Below are 21166 nucleotides of genomic sequence, written 5' to 3'. Positions count from 1 at the left end.
AAAACTCAGATATTCTATGAGATAAAAGTGGTAAATTTACAAGTAAAACGTTGGCAATGCTCTGCAATGCAAAACTCTGACATTTTCTGAGATTAAAGTCGTACATTTACGAGAACAAAACTCAGATATTTTCTGAGATTAAAGTCGTAAATTTACGAGAAAAGAATTCAGAGGTTAAAGCCGTACATTTACGAGAAAAAAACTCAGATATTCTCTGAGATTAGAGTCGTAAATTTACGAGAACATTTTTTAATATTTTCTGAGATTAAAGTCGTAAATTTACGGAAAAAAAAATTGGAAATTAAAGATTAAAGTGTAAAAAAACACAGTAAATGACAGCGAGGGTTTAACACTAGAAGAGGAGGGAAATTAAAGTTATTTAAAGGACGTCGCCGCAGGACGTACATCATGGGGGCGTTTTATGTTAATCATTGTATGAACGGCTGCTTGTGAACTGGAATATAAGTGGAATATTCATTTTCATTAGCCACGAAAACAGCTTAGTAGGAATCTTAACTTAAAAAATAAATAAAATAAAAAACTGAATATTTTGTGCATGTAAACGTAGTCAGTGAATACACTTTATGTTCTTTGAGAAGTGATAACCCTGTCCACATACTTTAGTTTATCTCAGGTCTTCCATGAGAGGTCAAAGGTCACTGACTGTGTCCTAGACGTGTGAGAACGGTCCAATCAGAGAGCTTCACTGATCAGACAGAAAGCTCCAGATGAACTCAGATGTTCCCAAAGATCTTCTTTTACAATGTAAAGAACCTTTAGAGAATGAAACCAACATCACAACAGAACATCTCACTCTGTTAATGAAACGTGATGCTGCAAACATTTATAAGCAGCGCCCTTCCTCTCTTCACTGGATTATTAGACGCCTGTGAAAAATAATGTGCCAGTTTTAATAATGAGGAACTTCTGATGTCAGTTTCACATTCATCCAAGAACAGATCAATAAACTCGAGACTTCATTTTCACTATACGAGTCTGTCACTGCTTTGAACTTCTCGCTTGATTCATTTTTGTGATTTTAGTGCTGAATTTATTGACAGAAAATCAACTGAATCTAGCTAAATATGACAGGAAGTCTTTGAGGTTTTGGACATATTGAGATTTTATTTACTTTATTCCCACGTCGTTTGGACCAAAAAAGTAATCAATGAATGCAGAAAATAAGATGAATTGATAATGAGAATAACTGTTAATTGTTCATAATACAACGAGACTATATAAATCTGTTTATAACGCAGACCGTCCCTTTAATATCTCAGTGATCAATCAATGCACTGACTGATGGAAAATTATGGACTTTTATATTGTTTTGAACATGTTGGAATACCTAAAATCATTATTAATTACATCTATTAAATAGATTTTAATTATATCATAATATATATCTTGATATTGGAATATACCCTTCTCAATATTAGTGATCATGTTTTTAGTCAGACCTTTTAATATTTTGTTATTTACAGTATTTACAACATCACTCCTGCTGTTTAAAGTGGCACATCATTTTTTACAGTGTACTTCCAGCAAACGTAAAGTCGACTCGGGCGGCGCCGAGCTTACATCAATACCCACAATGCAACGCTGTTACTAATCAATATAAAAACATTCTTCATGTTCTGCTGGTGAGAGAAAGACGACAGCGTATCAGGACCATCGTAGGTCCTTTGGAGGGGGGTACTATTCTGAGAAAAAACGTTGTAAATTTACGAGAAAAAACTTGGATATTTTCTGAGATTAAAGTCGGAAATCTGAAAAAAAAACTTGGATATGCTCTAAGATTAAAGTCGTAAATTTACGACAAAAAAAAATACTGTGAACAGTTAATAGTGAGATTTTTTCTTGTAAACTTGCGACTTTAATCTCAGAGAATTTCTGAGGTTTTCTTATCACAAATTTATTTATATCTCGTAAATTTACAACTTTAATCTTGAAAATCCCACGTTTTTTCTCTAAATATTACCCCTCTCCCCCAGCTCTGTCATTTATTTATTTTTTTTACCTACAGTGGCCCTAAAGCGCCGTCGTAGAGAAACGTTAGCTTGACGTTAAAAGATGTCGGACTCAAAACCTTCGTCCAAAGTTCAGCTTTTCTCTAGAAATGGCTTATTTTTCATCATCATCATCATCATTATCATCATCATCACCACATGGAGGATATCTCTTTAAAAAACAACGAAGATGTAGTTCTGAACTCTTTAAGGCTTCGTCGCTCTTTAAACTCGAGACACAATAAAAACACGTCGTCTCCGATAGAAAAATAGAGTCATGCTGTAAAAGGAGAGAACAGTCGAAAACACGATGGCTTGTGCTGCGTTCACATCACCGCCGAGGCTGGGAAATCACACCGCCAGGAACTGATCTGAGGCTTAAAATGATTCAAAATGTCTGCAGACTTTTAAATAGAAATGTCTCTTCTTTCATGATTGGGGGGGATTCAGGTTGGGTTCTGGTTCCAGGCTGATTAGATACCTGAACACCAGAGTCCACTGTTGAAATGTCAAAGATTATATCAGCTGTAGATAACTAACAACATAACTTTTTAAGTTTCTAGTGTACGTCACATCTTGTGTGTTTTTTAGAGAGTTTTTCTTGACAATACGACGTCCTGGAATCGCTAAACGCTGTTGATTCAACGCCATGCACCGCGTGGTGTCCTCCTGAAGCTAGTGATCTTTGCATTTGGCTTGTTTTGACTTTTTGCAGCGTGCTAATGATATTAAATGTTACCGTTGTTTTTTACTCATTAAAATGAATGAACTACACCATCAACTCAGTTCCTGGTGGTCCAGCTGTGTGTGCGTGTGTGTGTCTGTTCGTGTGTGTGTGTGTGTGTCAGCAGCCTCGTCGTTACACACAGAAGCGTAGCAACACGTTAACAGCGTCATCACGAGGAGGAGGAGCTTCAGATGCTCCGCAGCAACAACAACAACAACAACATCAACAACCTGCAGGTCAGCAACAACAGTCGGGTCAGGTTACCATGGCAACCACAGAGCTTAGCTAGCATCAGAAACAACAACAACAACAACAACAACAATAACAACAACAACAGTCTTTTTAGAAGAACCATAGCATCAGTGTCAGTGTTATCTTTGAACAAAAATTGCAGCTGTTTTTTTGGGGGGCGTTTCTGCACATTTTGATGTTGCCACAAGTTTAAAACATCACAGGAGCTTCAGGATACGCTACGCTCAGGTGAGCTGTCAGGACGGCTTGTTGTTGGTCAGCGGTACAAACACGAGGTCCACTGAACTTGTTGTTTCCGAAGCTTTCGACCTCATCTTGTGGTCTTCTTCAGCTGTCAGGGGATTTGTTTAGTGGTTATGTGATAACCAGAGCAGGCAACGTCATGTTTGAATGACTTCAACAGACGGATGAAGTCCTGTAGAGTCACATGCTGCAGCTGCAATACAGAAGCTGAAGTTGAAACGTATTTTTCAAAGTTAAAAAGCTATTTAACTTAAAGGAACGTGTGCAGGATTTAGTGGCATCTAGCAGTAACACCCATGTTTATCTTTGTTTTCTGCCTTAGCTTCTTCATGTTTTCGCTTCTTTGACGACGTGGTCTTGTGCTCTTTCTTTTTCTTGTGCTAAATAATAACTATGATCCTCCATTTGTCAAAATTTGGGTTCTCAAACTTCTCACAACTTTAATGACGTGTTCACACCAACAGCAAAGCAAACTTTTCACGTGGCGCAATTACATACAAAATCAGTGCAAAGAGGCGAATAGATGCAAGTTAGCGAAGACCAACGCGAATGGCACGACGCAAACACGCTAAATTTGCGTCATTTGCGGTAGTTGAAATATTTCAACTGAAGCGACAAAGTCGCGTGACGCTCTGTGTTGAAAGATCGATCAGTGTTGAGATTGTCCTCCTGTCGTCACGAACATTGTTGAATGAAAAATGGAGGAAATAAATCTCGTCTCTGTCTGTGATCACTCACACTCACTTGATCCCGTTTGAATTGCGCCACAAATCACACAAGTGATGTTTGTACATTTAGAAGTTAATAGTATCATTTAGTTTTGTGTGAAACCGCTCAGTGAACTACATCTCTCGTCTCGCACAATATACGTCACCAACACCAGCTAGCTAGCTAATGTAGCTACGTTCCACGCACAAATGAAACGTTATCTGACCTGATGTGTTTTATCCAGCGATTCCTGGTCTTTTTATCAGCCGGGAAGAGAAAGAACAATCAAACCTGTTGCTGGTGTGAGTTCATCCCAGTAGGAAACACAAAGGCGACGTAGCTTCAGAGAGAGAAACGTCACTGCGACACTTTTGGGCGTGTCGTCTTTCTAGTTACGTATTTTCAGTCTGACACTTCAACAGTTTTACAACAAACTGAGACTTTCTTGACTTACAAAATAATCTTTTAAATTGACAAACATATGTGTGATTCACAGTCATATTTTTTCTGAAATAAGGTCCCATGGTGGTTCACCGGAAGGGGTGGGACTTCCCCTCTCTATTGATCCCCCGAACTGTTACACGCTGGACCTTTAATTATGGCGTGTTACGATCGCTGCAGTCTCTCCGTCTGAGTCCAAGAACGAATCTGAAGCCGATTGAAAACTTGTGGCAACATCACTGCAGAGGTCCAACACCATCAGGAACAAAACATTCATCAGAGCTGCTCAACAAAGATCTACTGCAAGTCTGGAATGAAAATGATTAGCAGTTATTAATCAATAAAACAAACCCCTCTATCAACGCTGTAAAAGCAGAAGGAATGTGACTAATAAAACCTCTGTTCTCCCGCAGAGTCACTTCAGTTCAGTTTCGGACATTAAACTTCTTCAAAGACTCTTTGAGAAAATATACAATCTGTCACATAGAGACACTTTTAGAGAAATAACTTGGCTGTGTAAAAACTGAGCGCCTGCAGCTCAGGGTCCATCATCACCACTCCTCTGTGATTGGTCAGTTCAAAAATGATGCCGAGGAGTTTAGTCCAATAACAGGCCATGCATAAGTGAAGAAAGGCGTGGCCTTGAAAAAACGGCCAATAAGAGCGAAGCAAAATCCCTTAAATGGCCCTTAAAGTCTGAAGGAATCCAGCGGAGGGGAGCTGATAAAATGAAGCATTCCAGCAGGAAGAAAAGTCATCAAACGGAGCGCGCCCAGTGCGGTCAGGGGTCAGGATGACGATTCATGTTAAAAAATCTGCAGAGATATGTGAAGACAGAAATAAATAACCACTTTTTCAAAAAACAGACGATAACGAGCAAAAAGCCCCCAAAAGAAGGTTTGAGATAAATGTGTGTCTCCAGAAGTTTCCTCATGAATATTAACGAGGTTCAAGTCGAACATTCCTCATCAGATTGTCTAAAAATGTGTGTCGAGCCGACAGGAAACGCCGTCTCCAGTCTTCAATCTGTCAGTCGATCAATAATAAATCCTCCGGTTCCAGTTATCTCACTGTAAACTTATAAAGTTTTTATCCTGAAGTTACGCCACTAGAAGAAGAAAAGAAATCCCTCCACCTCGTCTGTCTTCAGATGTGCTTTCTGTTCTGCTGTCGACTTCTCCAGATGAGCCGCCGTCGCGGCGTTGGAGCACCGCCGCCACCGCAAAACCTCTGAAAGAAATGAGGGTTGAAGGAGGCTGACGTCCAGCCGCTCGTTGCACCTTTAAAATACGATATCTCCAACGTTCACCAAACTGGGACATCTGTCTGGTTTGGACGATGATTCTCCAGCTGTGAATAATTCCACCAGTGAAAAGGTCCCCATAAACCAGCAAATCTCCCAGTCTTACCAGTCTTACCAGCGCCCCAAAACTGCGTGGTTCCTGGTGTGAGTGGAGTTTGAGAATTGGTCCAGATCCAGGTGTCCTCCGACCCTCCGGGAGTCGAGCTCTGTGGCCAGTGAGGATCTCAGGGTTTCTGTGGGCCGGGGGAAAGGACCACCGGGGTGGAGAGACCGTCGACGCTCAGAGCCGGGATGTGGATCTGGTTACTGCCGTTAGTCGGGAACTGAAGAGGAGCACAGAGACAGATAGGAAGACTTTCATTTAAAGCCCCCCTCCAGTGTATTTTGGCATTTCTATTATATTTCATATATATGTGACTTCATATCCGTTCCGTATCCTTCAACCAAAACAAACCACCGCGAGTCGAAACAAAAAAGGAGTAAACGTCGGAGGGTCGGCATGGATACGACCTGCAGCCTCACATGTTAAATCTAAAGTGGTAAACACTACACATCCAGTAAAGTATGGAAACACTTTGGGTTTCACACATTGCAGGAAAAGCAAAGCTAGACATCACGACTAAAGCTGCATGCTAACTCTGTCACAGACAGGAAACGTTATCGTATCGCGGTAACGTGGCGGTCGAGTCGGCCGTCACTCTCATCTCCGTGGTCAAATGGACCGACGCTACAACTGTAGAGCACCCATATACTGATATTTATGTTAAATACATTCAAACGGCCCCGATGGAGCTGACCATGGATGGATAAAGAGAACGGAGCTGACGGGAGAGCTAGAGACGGACTTGGAGAAGTTAGAGGAAGTATACACGTGTGACTACGTCTGGTTTTCAAAATAAGGTGTTAACAAAGGGAACTGTATATACAAAATACATCTATGGAAATCAGATTGAATAGATTATAATCACCAGAAGTATAAAACATTACACATCCCTTATAAATAAAGAAAAGAAGATACCACTAATTTGTGAGGGAAATGTCTTTATTCTTTGATTTTTGGGTTGCTGGAAAAAATATAATAAATGATTCCTGACAATGATCCTGATATATTTGACTTCAGGACATCTCTGACTACGTACATGCTGGAAAATCAAAACATTCTTACGGTATTAATTTAGATATTTTCCAAAGTAAAAGTCCCTAGAAGTGTATGATTCGACTTCAAACTGGTCTAGTGTTAAAAAAGTTAACAAAAAACGCAATAAATCTTAATATCGAATCATAATACTTGTATAGTCGCAACACATATCAAATCGGCACCCACGTATCGTGATAGTATCTAATCGGGAGATAGGTGTATCGTTCCCAGCCCTCGTGACAACCTGCTGAGTTTGAAGGTTTATGTATTTCTGCTTTACAACATAACCATCATGAAACTCTCAGTAAATATAGATAATAATATAAATATCTGTATTTCTCAGCTGCACCAGAAGGAGGCGACAAAGCGCCACAACAACCAAACACATACAGTACATCACTTTATACAACGAGAGGAAGCTGTTCGTTTTCTCATCAGAGGAAGAAAATTATTAATCAATGCAGAAACAAATCTAACAGTTTGATAACTGTCACTGATTATTATGATGTTTATAATAAATAATAAAGAAGTTGTGATGTCCCACACTGACACCAGCTCCTGAATGTCCTCTTTAACACTGCTGGAACAAAACAACGGTTCATTGTAGCTCCTATAAAACCGGTGTTGTGTGGATTATTCAGACTAAGAGGGACTCTGCTGATGGAGGTTTTAAATTTCATGTTTCAGTACTGAGAGCCACAGAACCAGTAGAACCAATTCAATTCAATTCAATTTATTTTTATATAGCGTCAAATCACAACAGAAGTTATCTCAAGACGCTTTATATATAGAGCAGGTCTTAGACCGTACACCATACGGTAGACCAGTAGAACCACAGAACCACCTGACAGGACCGACACCAGACCTTTAATAACTGAGTGTTATCAGGTAACAGATGGAGTGAAAACTGAGTCAGAAACCTGCAGAGACACCAGCTCTCTGTGTGTGTGTCCTGGATCAGGTACAGACACATGCAGTGCACAGTGTGTGTATGTGTGTGTGTGTATGTGTGTGTGTGTGTGTGTGTGTGTGTGTGTGTTAAAGGAGATGTGAGGAGTTTAATTAGAATAAGATGGATACAGAGTCAGATTATAACATATGTTGATACGACAGAGATTTCCTGAAGTAAAATATATCAGGATCATTGTCAGGAATTATTTATTAAATATTTTCCAGCAACCCAAAAATCAAAGAATAAAGACATTTCCCTCACAAATTAGTGGTATTTTCTTTTTAATTTATAAGGGACATGTAATGTTTTAAACTACTGGTGGATATAATCCAATCAATCTTATTTCCATATATGTATTTTGTATATACAGTTTCCTTTGTTAACACCTGAGCTCTCCCATCAGCTCCGTTCTCTTTATACATCCATGATCAGCTCCATCGGGGCCGTCTGAATGCATTTAACATAAATGTCAGTATATGGGTGCTCTACAGTTGTAGCTTCGGCCCATTTGACCACGGAGATGAGAGTGACGGCCGGCTTGACTGCACTTTACCGCGATACGATAACAGTTCCTGTCCGTGACTGAGTTAGCATGCAGCTTTAGCCGTGATGTCTAGCTCTGCTTTTCCTGCAATGTGTGAAACCCAAAGTGTTTGCATACTTTACTGGATGTGTAGTGTTTACCACGCTGGATTTAACATGTGAGGGTGCAGGTCGTATCCACGCAGACCCTCTGCCGTTTTCTACTTTCTCGTTTCAGCTCGCTGCGGTTTGTTTTGGTTGAAGGATACGTAACGGATATGACGTCAAGTTACTCAGACTACAACAATAAAAGCGGTAACTTCCTTCTACATCCGCACAGACTCAAATGAAGCAAATATATCGATTCTGGCATTAAAAGATCAAAAACATTTTCAAAAAGAACCATTAAAGTTTCGGATCGATAAGCAGTATCGGTAAGAGCAGTAGTACCGTTAAAATTGTATTGATCTTATTGATCTCTGCTGCTCAGGTAGACAATATATCTGCAGATGTGTCCCATTAACATTCTTCCAGCGGCTTGAAGAGCACAATAACTGCCTTCCCTCTGAGGCTTTTATTGTGAAAAAAAGTGTTTTTTTATGTTCGATTTATAAAATCAATGCAAGTACAGTTTGAAGAAACAAAGTGTTGTTGTGAACTGTGCATTACACTGAATTTACCATGTGAGATGTTGTAGTGCAGCTGTTGTGTTATCAGGGTTATTATGTGCTGTGGGCTCGGTGTATTACCTGGAAGGAGAGTTTGGCCGGGGAGCGAGGAGCGATGGGACTCAGTGTGCTCCAGAAGTGGATGGTAGAGGGAAGAGGACTGGGAGTCAACAGGACCGGAGTCTGGACAGACAAACACACAACAACGTTAGGACAAAAGAAAAAACACAGTGTCACACACACAAACACACACAGGTGAGTGTTTACCAGAGCGTGGGAGGTGATGACCGTCGGGGTTAGCGTGTTGGTCGCTGATCCAGGAGCCAGTAAACTGTTGACAGCTGCGTTTACCTGCAGAGGAAACACAGGAAACACCCATTACAGCTCAACTCCGTCCTGGAAGCTCATTCAGTTTTTAATTGGCTGATAATCATTCATCCATCGGTTCAGAAAGCTGGTTAAGTGCAGACCTTATCCAGGGAAAGGCCGGGGGGGGGGGAGGGGGAGGAGGGCAGCTCCAGGCCCCGCGGCTTCTTTGGTTTGGGAGGAACGGCGTCCGAGGTCACAGGAGGGGCCGCCGCTGAGGAGGTCGTCACTGGAGGGGCGGAGGGACCTGACACAGAAACATGAAACTGATAATCTGAACTCAGGGATTGACTTTCTTAAAGGGCGGGTCCATTACTTTGTTTATTTTTTAGTTTTTTTATCACTGTGTAGCTACGCTAAGCAATGTACCACGTTAGTTCAGATCAGAAAGTCACACAATAACACAAACAAACTAAGCGATCGATGCAGCGGTAGACCAGCAACTCCTGTGTTCTGAGAGGGAAAATTACTGGTTGTGTGAAAGGAGTCTGGTGGCTATGAAGACCACGATATAACGGCTTCGGTTCCCCGTCAGAAAGGGCTGTCTGACGGCGAGGTAAAGCAGTGAAAATATTCTAAATATAGCCTACACTTAAACTTAAAAATCTGTTTTTCTGCTGCTCCCGCCCACAGCCGCTTTACCTCGCCGTCAGACAGCCCTTTCTGACGGGAAACTGAAGCCGTTACGATATAAGAAACCCATTTTTATCCTCTTTGGAACTGGAATTATGGTGGGTGGTTGAGAATAAAACCCATCGTGCTTCAAGCCTGTGAAGAGTGTGAACGCACTGTGACACGCCAACAACCAGCTGGAGGTCCCAGAGGAACCAACCCTGTGATAATGCATATTATTATTTTATCATATTATATTATTATAGATGTATATGTAATGTTAATATTAATGTTATACTGCATAAACGTTTAGAAATGCCTCTAACATCCAGTCTAAACATGGTTGCAACATCCTGTATAAACCTTTTCCTGTCACCTGTTGGCGTGTCCTTGACCTCTCCCTCCCCTGCAGGCTGCTGACCTCCGACCCCGGGCTCCATGCAGGGAGGGGGCGGGCTCTCCATGATAGTGAGGGGGGGCTCTGGTTCTTCTGAGCCACAGATCAGCTGAGGGACCTGGAACAGAAACGTCATGAGTCATCACTCTGAACCACAACTCAGCAGAAATCTAGACCTTCTCCTCCTCTCACCTCCTCCACCCGTCTCTCCTCGAGAGACACCATCTCCAGCAGCTCCTCCTCTGACGGCAGGTTCTCCTCCTTGATGACGATGGGGGGCGGAGGAGGACGGGCGGTGGGAGGAGGAGCGGCCGCCATGGCCGCCTGCTGCTGCTGGGTGGAAGGGGGATTGATGATGACAAAGACGGGCGGGGGATGAGTCGGGTGAGGAGCGGTGTGGGGGAAGCTGGCCGGGCTGGTGACTACCCCGCAGTCATCCTGCGGCGGCACCTGGTGGCCCATCGGTACGTGGGGGAGAGGTACAGGACTCACCGACCTCCCGACGGGACCCAGGGGGATGAGGGGGGTGAGGGAGGACGGGTCCCCGACGCTGGTCAGATAAATCTGGGGAGGGTCGCTCAGAGGAGGGGCAGGAGGATTCTGGGAAAGAAAGAGAGATGGGGACTCAACTCAGAGACTCCTAGACCAGTTTAGGACCAGTTTGTAACTGGGACTGGATCCGACACTGACCTGTGATTGACTGGTGCTGCTGGCCGGTATCTGAGGGCTGAGAGCCGGAGTGGGACAGGGAGACGGCTGAGTGACGATCACCTGGAGACAGGAGTCAACACCTCCTCCTACTGACGGGGAGGAATTAGACTCTGATAATACACAGATCTGAGGAGGAGGAGGAGAGAAGAGGAGGGAGAGGAGAGGAGAAAAAGGGAGAAAGCCATCAAAATGGAGGTGATACTAGATATGTGACCTCTGACCTGCAGAAACTGTGAAAATAGATATAAAACAGACACAGTTTTATATCTCTGACTGTGAACCTCTCAGTGTGAAACCGATGTTTGTTCTCTGTGGAAGATAAAATGAGGCTGTAACTGAACTAGTGGAGACGTTCGCACACCAACAGCCCGTTTACACCTGTAACATTTGAATCATGTAGTCAGTGTAACTGCAGGCCTCTAAACTAACTTTTTTCACCATCCACCTGGAACCGTCACAAATTTAAAATCTTTGTTTTTCTACATTATCTTTAGTTAATCATTCAAAGTGACCTTTTAACATAAATCGAACATCAAAAGTGGTTTATTTTTGTTCATAAATTTATAATTTATCCCAAAAATATATATTTTTTTAAAAGTTAATTGAAATAATTTCTATGTGTCAAAAAACAAGATTTTGCATATGGCCACCAAAAAGTTAAAACCGGCACCGCTACCTGCGCGTCTTAAAGTTGGAGGAGCTGCTGGACAAGATGCACTCGTCATGGGAAAAGACGCAGCATGTTGGTACGGACAAAATGTGATGGCGAAATCTCATTGCAGCCTTATTACCCAGAGGGGGTGAGGAGGAGGTATATAAGTGGTTAACATTAGTAACATGATTTGAGCTGTTGCAGAGTTTTGACTCTCCGTTAACGAAACATTATCATCACTCACTCACTGTAAAAGCAAATGTCGGCTGCTGACTCGTTAGCGAGCGTTAACTGTAACGTTACAGTTAACGTCAAACAGTCTAACGTTAGCTAACTGGTTACGTTAATACCAGAAACTTCACCTCATTGATTTGGGAATAATTTTCCGTTACTGCTGCGGCTGTAGTGAGGTCCGAGGCCGGCGGTATGTGCTGTGTGTGTGCGAAACGGATCGGGCGCTAACAGTATGTGTGTGTGTTTATGTTGTCAAGGAGGTTTAATAATAACAATGTGCTACACAAAACGTGCAGTCATTTTCATTGCCGTTCATTCTAATGCAACGGGTATTTTTCAACTCCCGTCCCAAATTCGTCCCAAAATTAATTTCCATCCTCCCCGATCATATTTTTTTCGGCCCTAAGACGACGGGACGTCCTTAAGCACGAGCCATTAAAGGGCATGACGTGATGACCCATTTAATGTACATCTTTCTGGTCTAAACACTTTCAGGAAAAGTGCATCTCTCTCTCTCTCTCTCTCTCTCTCTCTCTCTCACCTCTCTGGGCGTGCGATCAGCCTTGGAGACTGCGTCTTGTTGTATCAGCAGCTCTGTTTTGATTGGTCGTGGGTTGGGTGAGGCCTGCAGTGATTGGATAGTAAAGGTGGAGTAGAGGCCGGACTTCATGTAGTCGTTACGGGAGCTTTTCTGGGAGATGCTGGGAGACGAGCGCTGGCGATCAATACAGAAATCAATCAGTATGTTAATATCACATTAATACAACTGTGTGTCCGTATACTGCAGAAATCTACACAGAAAAGAGAAAGTAAAAAGTGTACCTGGGGTAAGCCCTTTGACGGACAGGTTGAGGCTACGCCCCCGAGGCCTTTTGATTGGCCGTTTGGGTCGGCGGTGTCCCTCCTCTGGCCCTCCTCTCCGTTACGTAGGCCCTCAGGCAGCGAGGGGTCGGGCTGACTCACAAACTTATACACAAACTTCTGACCGCTCACCTTCTTTATGATGTTCTGAAACAAACAAACAAACAAATAAAGAAATAAATAAGCAAGTAAGTAAGTAAGTAAGTAAGTAAGTAAGTAAATAAATATGTTAATAAATAAATAAATAAAGACAATGCACCGAATACTACCATGTCGTAGTATTTTTTTGTCTTTATCATACTTAATTCTTTGTAATAGCAGAACAAGCACCAGTAGTATTATCAGTAGTATTAAAGTAGTACCTTGTGGTCGTAGTATCAGTCGTACCTTGCCATAGTAGTATCTCAGTGCTCGGCTCAGCTTGTCGTAGTTCATGTTGTGTTTGTTCTTGTGCAGTAACAGTAGTATTATCAGTAGTAGTATCAGCAGTACCTTGTGGTAGTAGTATCAGTAGTACCTTGTTATAGCAGTATCAGTAGTAGTATCAGTGGTAGCAGTATCAGTAGTACCTTGTCGTAGTAGTATCTCAGTGCTCGGCTCAGCTTGTCATAGTTCATGTTGTGTTTGTTCTTGCGGAGCCCCCACAGTCGTGCGACCTCCTCGGCGTCCAGCAGCTTGAACTCTCCGTCCTCACCTGTCCAGGAGATCAGGTGACGCTGCCGCTGGTCCTCCAGCAGGTGGAGCAGGAACTGCCACAGCGTGATGGACGGGTCCATGGCTGAGGGGGACACACAGACAGACAGATAATTGGATTTGTATCGGCCAATATCACAGGTCACAAATCAGCCTCGGGGGGGGGATTTACAATCTGTACAGTATCTTAGTCCCTGGAGCTACTTTTCAAGAAGCTAAAAGGTTCCTTCAGTCCACCGTCGTCAGCGTTTCAACCGCGGTCTAAAGACCTGCGAAGATTAGGCTAAAAAGAGGGCTGGTGGTGGTCACAGGAATAAACACACTCTGCAGCCTGCAGTTCACTGTGTCCACTTGTTTACTCTAAAAACACGCTGGAAATAAATAAACATTTTGTCTCACTGTGATGATATTTACTGCTGCACGTTGGATGGAATGAATGAAATAATACTAATTGCGCATTGACGCCAAGAGTGAAGCGAACATTTTGCGAAGAATGAAATAAAAAACTGAATAAAGTTTGTTTATGTATCATGATATAAGTGTTCAACAGACACAATAACACAGTAAGTGAAGTGTGTGGTATAGAAGAATCATGGAGGGAGAGACAGGTAGACAGGTAGAGGATTAAATGAGACAGTGAAGCAGCGACTGTCCTGAGAAGGTCGACATTAAACAGATTACAGTGGGAGCGACGCCAGTCAGCCATGTTAATGAGCCTCATTACCATTGGCTGACCTGTTACACAACTAACCCATCAAACACCTTGGAAACCATCGCCATGGTGAGAGACCTTTCATCAATGGTAACCAAGGGAGAAGGACGGCGGGCAAGAGGGGTGTAAACATAGACGGAGATGTGAAGAGTGCTGCTGCCCTGCTCAAAGGCACTTCAACACAACTATCGATGCTCTCTGTTCACTCAGGGAGACTCATTAATGTGACAGCCTGTAGCTTCAAACTGAATATGAGCTGAAGATATAAAACAGTATCTGAGAGGTGTCAAAACTACGGCCTGCACACCACATGCAGCCAAACTCTTTCATTTAGACGTTATTTTAGAATAAAAATCATATTTGGCCCGCCAGTGTTCACTTCAGCACCTGATTTTGATTCAGTTTGAGTCTTTTTTTATATCTTTTAACAGGGCTGTAATGGTTTGTGTATTCGTTAGGGCTGGGATGATTCCCCTAGCTCCTAATCACGATACTTGGGTGCTGATTTGATATGTATTAGGATTTTTAAGTATTGCGATTCAATATTACGATTTGTTACTTATTTACTTCTAGACCATGGGAAAAAGTTGAATCATACACTTCTAGGGAGTTTTACTTTGGAAAATCTCTAAATTATTACAGAAAATGTTTTTAATTTTCAGCATGTATGTAGTCAGAGATGTCCTGAAGTCAAATATATCAGGATCAGTGTCAGGAATTATTTATTACATTTTTTCCAGCAACCATAAAATCAAAGAATAAAAACATTTCCCTCACAAATTAGTAGTATTATTTAATTTCTAAGGGACATGATAATTTTGGGAAGCCAAAATTGTGTTCGCGATTAATATTCAATTAATTGTGAAGCCCTAAAGTGCACATCACACTAGTTTGTTGTTTTCAGAGATAATTCCTATTTCTCCCTCTCACACGTGTGACGTCAACGGTCTTAAATCCAATTATAAAAATCAAACCTGTTACACAATGTCAAATAATGTTAATGAGAACGAGAGGCAGCAACTGAATCAGAAGACAAACGATGAGAAGAACAGTTGAACGCCTCACACTGTCAACACTAACTGACCCCACAGTAACAGACTGATGACTGTTTAATCAATCTGCAGGACTGACAGCTGGCTTTGTTCTATTGGATTTGACTGTCTTTTTCTGTGTGCTCAGTAATGACACAGTAGATGCTTCAGTAGAGGCCTCCTTTACTTCCTGTCTGACCCAGAGGACAGAACCAGATCAGAGCACACCTGAACCTGGTCTCTGCAGGTTTATCACACACACACACAGGAGACAGAAAACCATGACTGGATGCAGCAGTCCTCCAGGCCTCTGTACAACAAAAGCTACAGTCTGTGTATTGTTTATTTGCTCTGAGCTCCCAGTATGATTCACTTCACACTGGGAGCTGACCACAACAACCACAGCTACAAGCAACAGCAATTATATTAGAAACTCTTCTGACTCAAAAACTGATTTAATATGCATCTGACATATTATAGCCCTAATATACATGGTTTATTTTATTCAAATATTTTATAAAATGCTCACATCCTATTATTCTGTACGATAAATATGAAGCTACAGCCAGTAACTGGTTAGCTTAGCTTAGCACAAAGACTGGAAACAGGGGGAAACTGCGAGCCTGGTTCTGTCCAAAGGGAACAAAATCCACCTACCAGCACCTCTAAAGCTGATTAACATGTTATATCTGTTTTTAACAATGACGAGAGCTGTGTCAATCTGTTCTTCTAACTCTCAGGAATTAACATGAAAAAGTTAAATTCCTTTAAGGTAAAGGTTACAGTTTATTTCACTGACTATTACAATCCAACAAAACGCATTTTAAAGATTATTTCATCAACTTCTATTTCCAATGTCACAACAGATACTGTGCCATTATAATGAAATTAAAGGACATTCCCACAAAATATATAAAGATTGGGCTTGCTTTTTGTTCACTGTTATAAATCTTAACTTTTAACTCACAAATCATTGGATTACGTTCTTCCAACAGACCTTGAGCTGGTAGTTTCAGTCTGATTTATCCTCCATCAGTTATATTCAGGCCTGTTTCTTCTGATTAAACTGTCGTGTAGTTTTATATTCTGGTATATAATCATGATATTGATAATGTGTTGGTCAGAGGTGGAGATACCACGACCCATAGAGCCACAACAGACACATTTATGGGAAATCCACTAAGTTAAAATAAACTGAATTACCCTTAACTCTACCGTTACAGTCAAATCAAGTCTCAAACAATATCCTGAACAGGTGTAGTTTTTTAAATGGTTAACACAGAACGGAGACAGTCAGAGAGGAAGAACCAAACCACTTTCTCCACCAGAGAAGAAGAGTGTGGTTTCCTGATCACGTCCTGTTCCACTGTGGTTTCTCTGCGTCCTGACATCCGTCTGTCAATCAGTCAATCAAAACTCAGCAACAGCCAGAAGACACTACAGTCTGTAATACTACTGTAATACTACTCAAAGTACTGACACTACTGTGACCCCCATCAGTCCTTCCTGATTCACATCACAAACATGTCACATCTCACAACACTATTCAACACTCACATCAGAGTGCGTCAGTGTTGCCATGACAACGTGTGAATATTACATCACTGACTTCAACCTGTCTCCATGATAACAGTCGGCATCACGTCTGTAATGAGGCTGACATTTTGGTACCCGAGGTTCAATAATAAAAAAAAAAAAAAAAACAGTTTCAATACTAATCCTTTTATTGATTACTGTGTGAAATATTAACACGTTATTAGGGCTGCTATTAAAAAAAGCAATATATTGTGCCCAGCCCTATCGTCATCGCGATGTCAACTTGTGCGATAAACACATCACGAAAGACTGTGATATTGCACTAGTTGAAAGAGAGTATCAGTCTTTAAAATGTAATTATCATTCCTTTTATTGGTGCCTTTTGAGTTAAGTTCTTCTTCAACAAAAATGTTGAAATAATTGCCTTTTATTTTTTCAAATTCCACGAGCAGTACTGAAAGCAGCACAAAGACAGAACTGAGTGCACTTTAATATTGGAAGCAGGGTCGGAAATTAGCACCAGCCACCAGCCAAATGCTGGTAAAATATAGTAAAAGTAGCTGCTAGATTTCCTCCCCTCACCAGCCAAAAAAAAAAGTATCTTTTGAGTGGCTAGTAGATTTTGGAGTCCACCAGCCACAGTGGCAGGTGGACAAAAAAAATAATTTCCAACACTAATTTGAAGTAATATTGTTATTGTGTATCAGCAATATTCAATAACGTTATAGCATATTTTCTTCATATCGTGCAGCTCTTCATGGGAAAATGGTGCCATCAGACACTGACCGAATGATGATGGTCCAACACGGTATCGAAAAACTTTGAGGAAAACTGTGCCAAATTTCTGTGATTTACAATAATTGATCTTTTGCTTTAGAAGCGGAAAAAACTAGACCCACCTTCTAAGGTTGGTGAAAAAATATCGATTTGCCTATGTATCGCGATTTTTTATTTGCTTCATTTGAGTCTATGTGGAGGGAGAAGGAAGCTACCGCTTTTATTGTTGTAGTCTGAGTAACGTGATGTCATATCCGTTCCGTATCCTTCAACCAAAACAAACCGCAGTGAGCCGAGACGAGAAAGTAGAAAACGGCGGAGGGTCCGTGTGAATACGACCTGCACCCTCACATTTTAAAACCAAAGTGGTAAACACTACACATCCAGTAAAGTATGGAAACACTTTGTTTTTTTCACATTGCAGGAAAAGCAGAGCTAGACATCACGGCTAAAGCTGCATGCTAACTCTGTCATGGACAGGAAACGTTATCGTATTACGGTAACGTGCGGTCAAGCTGGCCGTCACTCTCATCTCCGTGGTCAAATGGGCCGACGCTACAACTGTAGAGCACCCATATACTGACATCTATGTTAAATGCATTCAAACGGCCCCGATGGAGCTGACCATGGATGTATAAAGAGAACGAAGCTGACGGGAGAGCTAGAGACGACCTTGTATGACACACTGACAGCTGTTGTTGCCTGTTGGCCTTGAGTTTGCCATGTTATGATTTGAGCATATATTTTATGCTAAATGCAGTACCTGTGAGGGTTTCTGGACAATATTTGTTTTTGTTTTGTGTTATTAATAGATTTCCAATAATACATAATATATACATACATTTTCATAAAGCAGCATATTTGTCCACTCCCATGCTGATAAGAGTATTAAATACTTGACAAATCTTACTTTAAGGTACATTTTGAACAGATACAAAAATTTGATTAATTCGCAATTAATCGTAATTAAATATTTTAATCCATTGACAGACCTAATACTAATTGAAAAAAATAATTGTTAGATTTATCGATAATGAAAACAAATGTTAGCTGAAGCTCTTAACTTACTGAAGTGTTATTCATCATTAAAATAATAAAATCGTACACCAAGAACTTGGTAAAAGAATCTTCAAAATTAACAGGAATTACAATTCAAGTGTATAATGTACATAGTATATAAACATAAAGCTAAATTGAATAGATCGGCCCCATTGTCACCGATTTCTGATCTAGGTATTTGAGTCAGTATCAACCCAATATCCGATCGGTGCATCCCTAATCTAATTTGGGGAAATTGAATATATTGAATAATATATAAACATTGAATATAGAGACAATATACTGTAAAATGAACGGTTAACTAAACACAAGATAGAAATCATACATTTTGGAGAATCTACTTTTGGTGACTTTGGTTATGACCTAACTTATCTTTAGGATCCTGGCTACACCTGGTTAAGGTGTTTCAGTGAGTGACTAGTTCTCAGGCTGCAAGTTTCTACAGGCTGCATGACAACAAACCAGCATGCCATTCAGTCATGATAATACCTGCTTCCACACACACACACACACACACACACACACACACACACACACACACACACACACACACACACACACACACACACAAACACTGAGCTGCAGGCTGCTGCAGGCCTCAGCAGCTTCCACACACCTGTTGCAACGCTGTTGCTGCTGCTGCTGCTGATTCCCTCCAAACTGCAGAAACACACGCAGTGTTGCTGCAACACACACACAGAGACACAGCGCGCACACACAGCGCGCACACACACACAGCTGCAGCATGTAAACACAGCATGCAGCAGCTCCATCAGCAGCATCTCTCACCGTTTATCAGCGGGTTTGAATCCATCTTCAGTGAAATGTCCCGTGCTGTGTGTCGGTGTCAGGCTCACTCATCCTCCTCCATGCTGCCGGCTGCTTGTTTGTTGTGTTGTCTGTCTGTTTGTCTGTCTTTCTGCCTGTCTGTCTGTCTGTCTGTGTGTTGGGGGGGTTTGTCTCAGCTGTCAGAGCCGGGCTGAGGAGGCTGAGGAGGAGGAGGCGACGTTCAGCAGCTTCTTCCGCGACCTGCCGGCGTTATGTAACCGCTCCGAGCTGCTGCTGCTGCCGCTGCCAGGCTCCAGAGCCTCCATGATAACAACAACACACTCACCCAACAGCAACAGCACCGGAGAAATTAAAAGTTCAGCTCTAGCCGGAGAAACGCCGTCAAAAACAAACACACACTGATTCAGACCGTTTAGCCGCACATAACTTAGTGATAATTAATATGATAATGTTAATTAATGTCTAATATAACTTTGTGTTAACATAAAAACAATATGAGTTCAGTATGTAAAGAGGATGAAGAGATGTGTTAACGTTACATGTCTGCTGTCAGAGCGTGGATGTGTTGACAATCACTGATGGGAGCTAGTTAGCCACCTAGCTGCTAACTAGCAATGCTAGCTGGCTAACTAGCAATGCTAGCAGGCTAACACTTGTTTTTTGGCGGTAAAATTGTTTTGTATCTTTCTTTTCTTTTTTATCTCGTCAGAAGTCTCCGGAACCGTCGATGATTAAACGCCTATGATTTATTCATAAAGTTTCTCCAAGTTCAGGGTGTTCTGGGGGCTGAAGCTGTTAGCCTAGCCTAGCCTAGCCTAGCCTAGCCTAGCCTGCTGACAGCCCCCTCCTCCTCCTCCTCCTCCTCTTCCTCCTGCTGGTGTCTCAGCCCCCAGACAGCGCGTCTCACTGCGGACTGGAGTTACCAGTAGACCGTCCACAGTCCTCCGAGGCTGAGAGAAAAGTGGTTGGTAAAATCCGCCCGGTAGTTTGCTGGTAGTTCAGCCTACTGTAGTGCTCCGTCTCTTCGGTCTCTTCGGTGTGTTTTCCCAGTTTCTTCCTGTTTGGCTGAACGCCTCCACACTACTTTACACCTCGGTCAGGTTACCCGCCATTCAAACAATCACACTTCTGGTGATGGATTTCAAAATAAAACTATCTATTTACGAGGGACAGTGCACATTTATCAACATTTAGTTTCCACCTCGATGTAAAAGTAATATATATAAAAGATCAATTTGATTAAACACAAGTATATTTAATAAAAAAAAAATAGATTTAATTTAAAAAATAGATTTTATATAGAACTGATATATTTAATATAAAACAAAACTATTTAATATAAAAAAATATATATTTAATATAGAACTGATATATTTAATACAAAACAAATAGATTTAATTAAAAAAATATATTTTATATAGAACTGATATATTTAATATAAAACAAATAGATTTAATATAAAAAGAGATTTATTATAAAACTGATATATTTAATACAAAATAAATATATTTAATATAAAAGTGATACATTTAATATAAAAACAAGTATGTTTGATATAAAAAAGATATTTAATATAGAACTGATATATTTAATATAAAAAGATATATTTAATATATAGCTAATATATTTAATATAGAACTGATATATTTAATTTAAAATAAATATATTTAATATAAAACAGATCGATTTAATATTTAAAAAAATATATATTTAATGTAGAAGAAATCTTTTTTCAACCTTCAATGTTTTAATAACTATTGTTCTGCTTTGTCA

The 21166-nt window shown here is 41.1% G+C and overlaps 1 protein-coding gene across 4 annotated transcripts; it reads right to left on the bottom strand.

Annotated features, from left to right (window-relative positions):
* Nucleotides 1–4504: 4504 nt before the first annotated feature.
* On the bottom strand, nt 4505–20506 carry elk1 (ETS transcription factor ELK1). Of its 4 annotated transcripts, none has more exons than XR_005207139.1 (12): nt 19394–20506; nt 13366–13574; nt 12758–12943; nt 12477–12650; nt 11029–11175; nt 10531–10938; nt 10318–10456; nt 9434–9576; nt 9231–9314; nt 9045–9146; nt 5790–6006; nt 4505–4688 (listed from the first exon to the last, which is right to left on the bottom strand). XR_005207139.1 is itself a non-coding variant. In XM_037771499.1 (11 exons), exons 1-11 carry the CDS (start codon nt 19416–19418, stop codon nt 5908–5910), a joined length of 1716 nt encoding a protein of 571 aa, XP_037627427.1. In that variant the 5' UTR covers nt 19419–20506; the 3' UTR covers nt 4505–5907. The 4 variants fall into 4 exon arrangements, 2 of the variants coding, with proteins under 2 accessions (XP_037627427.1, XP_037627428.1); XR_005207140.1 differs by having other exon boundaries at nt 5799–6006; XM_037771499.1 differs by having other exon boundaries at nt 4505–6006.
* Nucleotides 20507–21166: the final 660 nt, after the last annotated feature.

The sequence above is a fragment of the Sebastes umbrosus genome, chromosome 6, assembly GCF_015220745.1.
Source record: "Sebastes umbrosus isolate fSebUmb1 chromosome 6, fSebUmb1.pri, whole genome shotgun sequence".
In the NCBI taxonomy this organism is placed as follows: Eukaryota; Metazoa; Chordata; class Actinopteri; order Perciformes; family Sebastidae; genus Sebastes; species Sebastes umbrosus.
The sequence above is the reverse complement of the archived record's forward strand: the minus strand, read 5'-3'. Positions and strand labels throughout refer to the sequence as shown.

Coding starts and splice junctions, on each gene's coding strand:
- elk1 (XM_037771499.1), bottom strand. CDS start 19,418: ATGGATTCAAACCCGCTGATAAACG. Junction 11,176..12,476: donor CTGATCGCACGCCCAGAGAG/GTGAGAGAGAGA, acceptor CCTCCTCCTCAG/ATCTGTGTATTATCAGAGTC. Junction 9,315..9,433: donor CCGGCCTTTCCCTGGATAAG/GTCTGCACTTAA, acceptor TTTCCTCTGCAG/GTAAACGCAGCTGTCAACAG.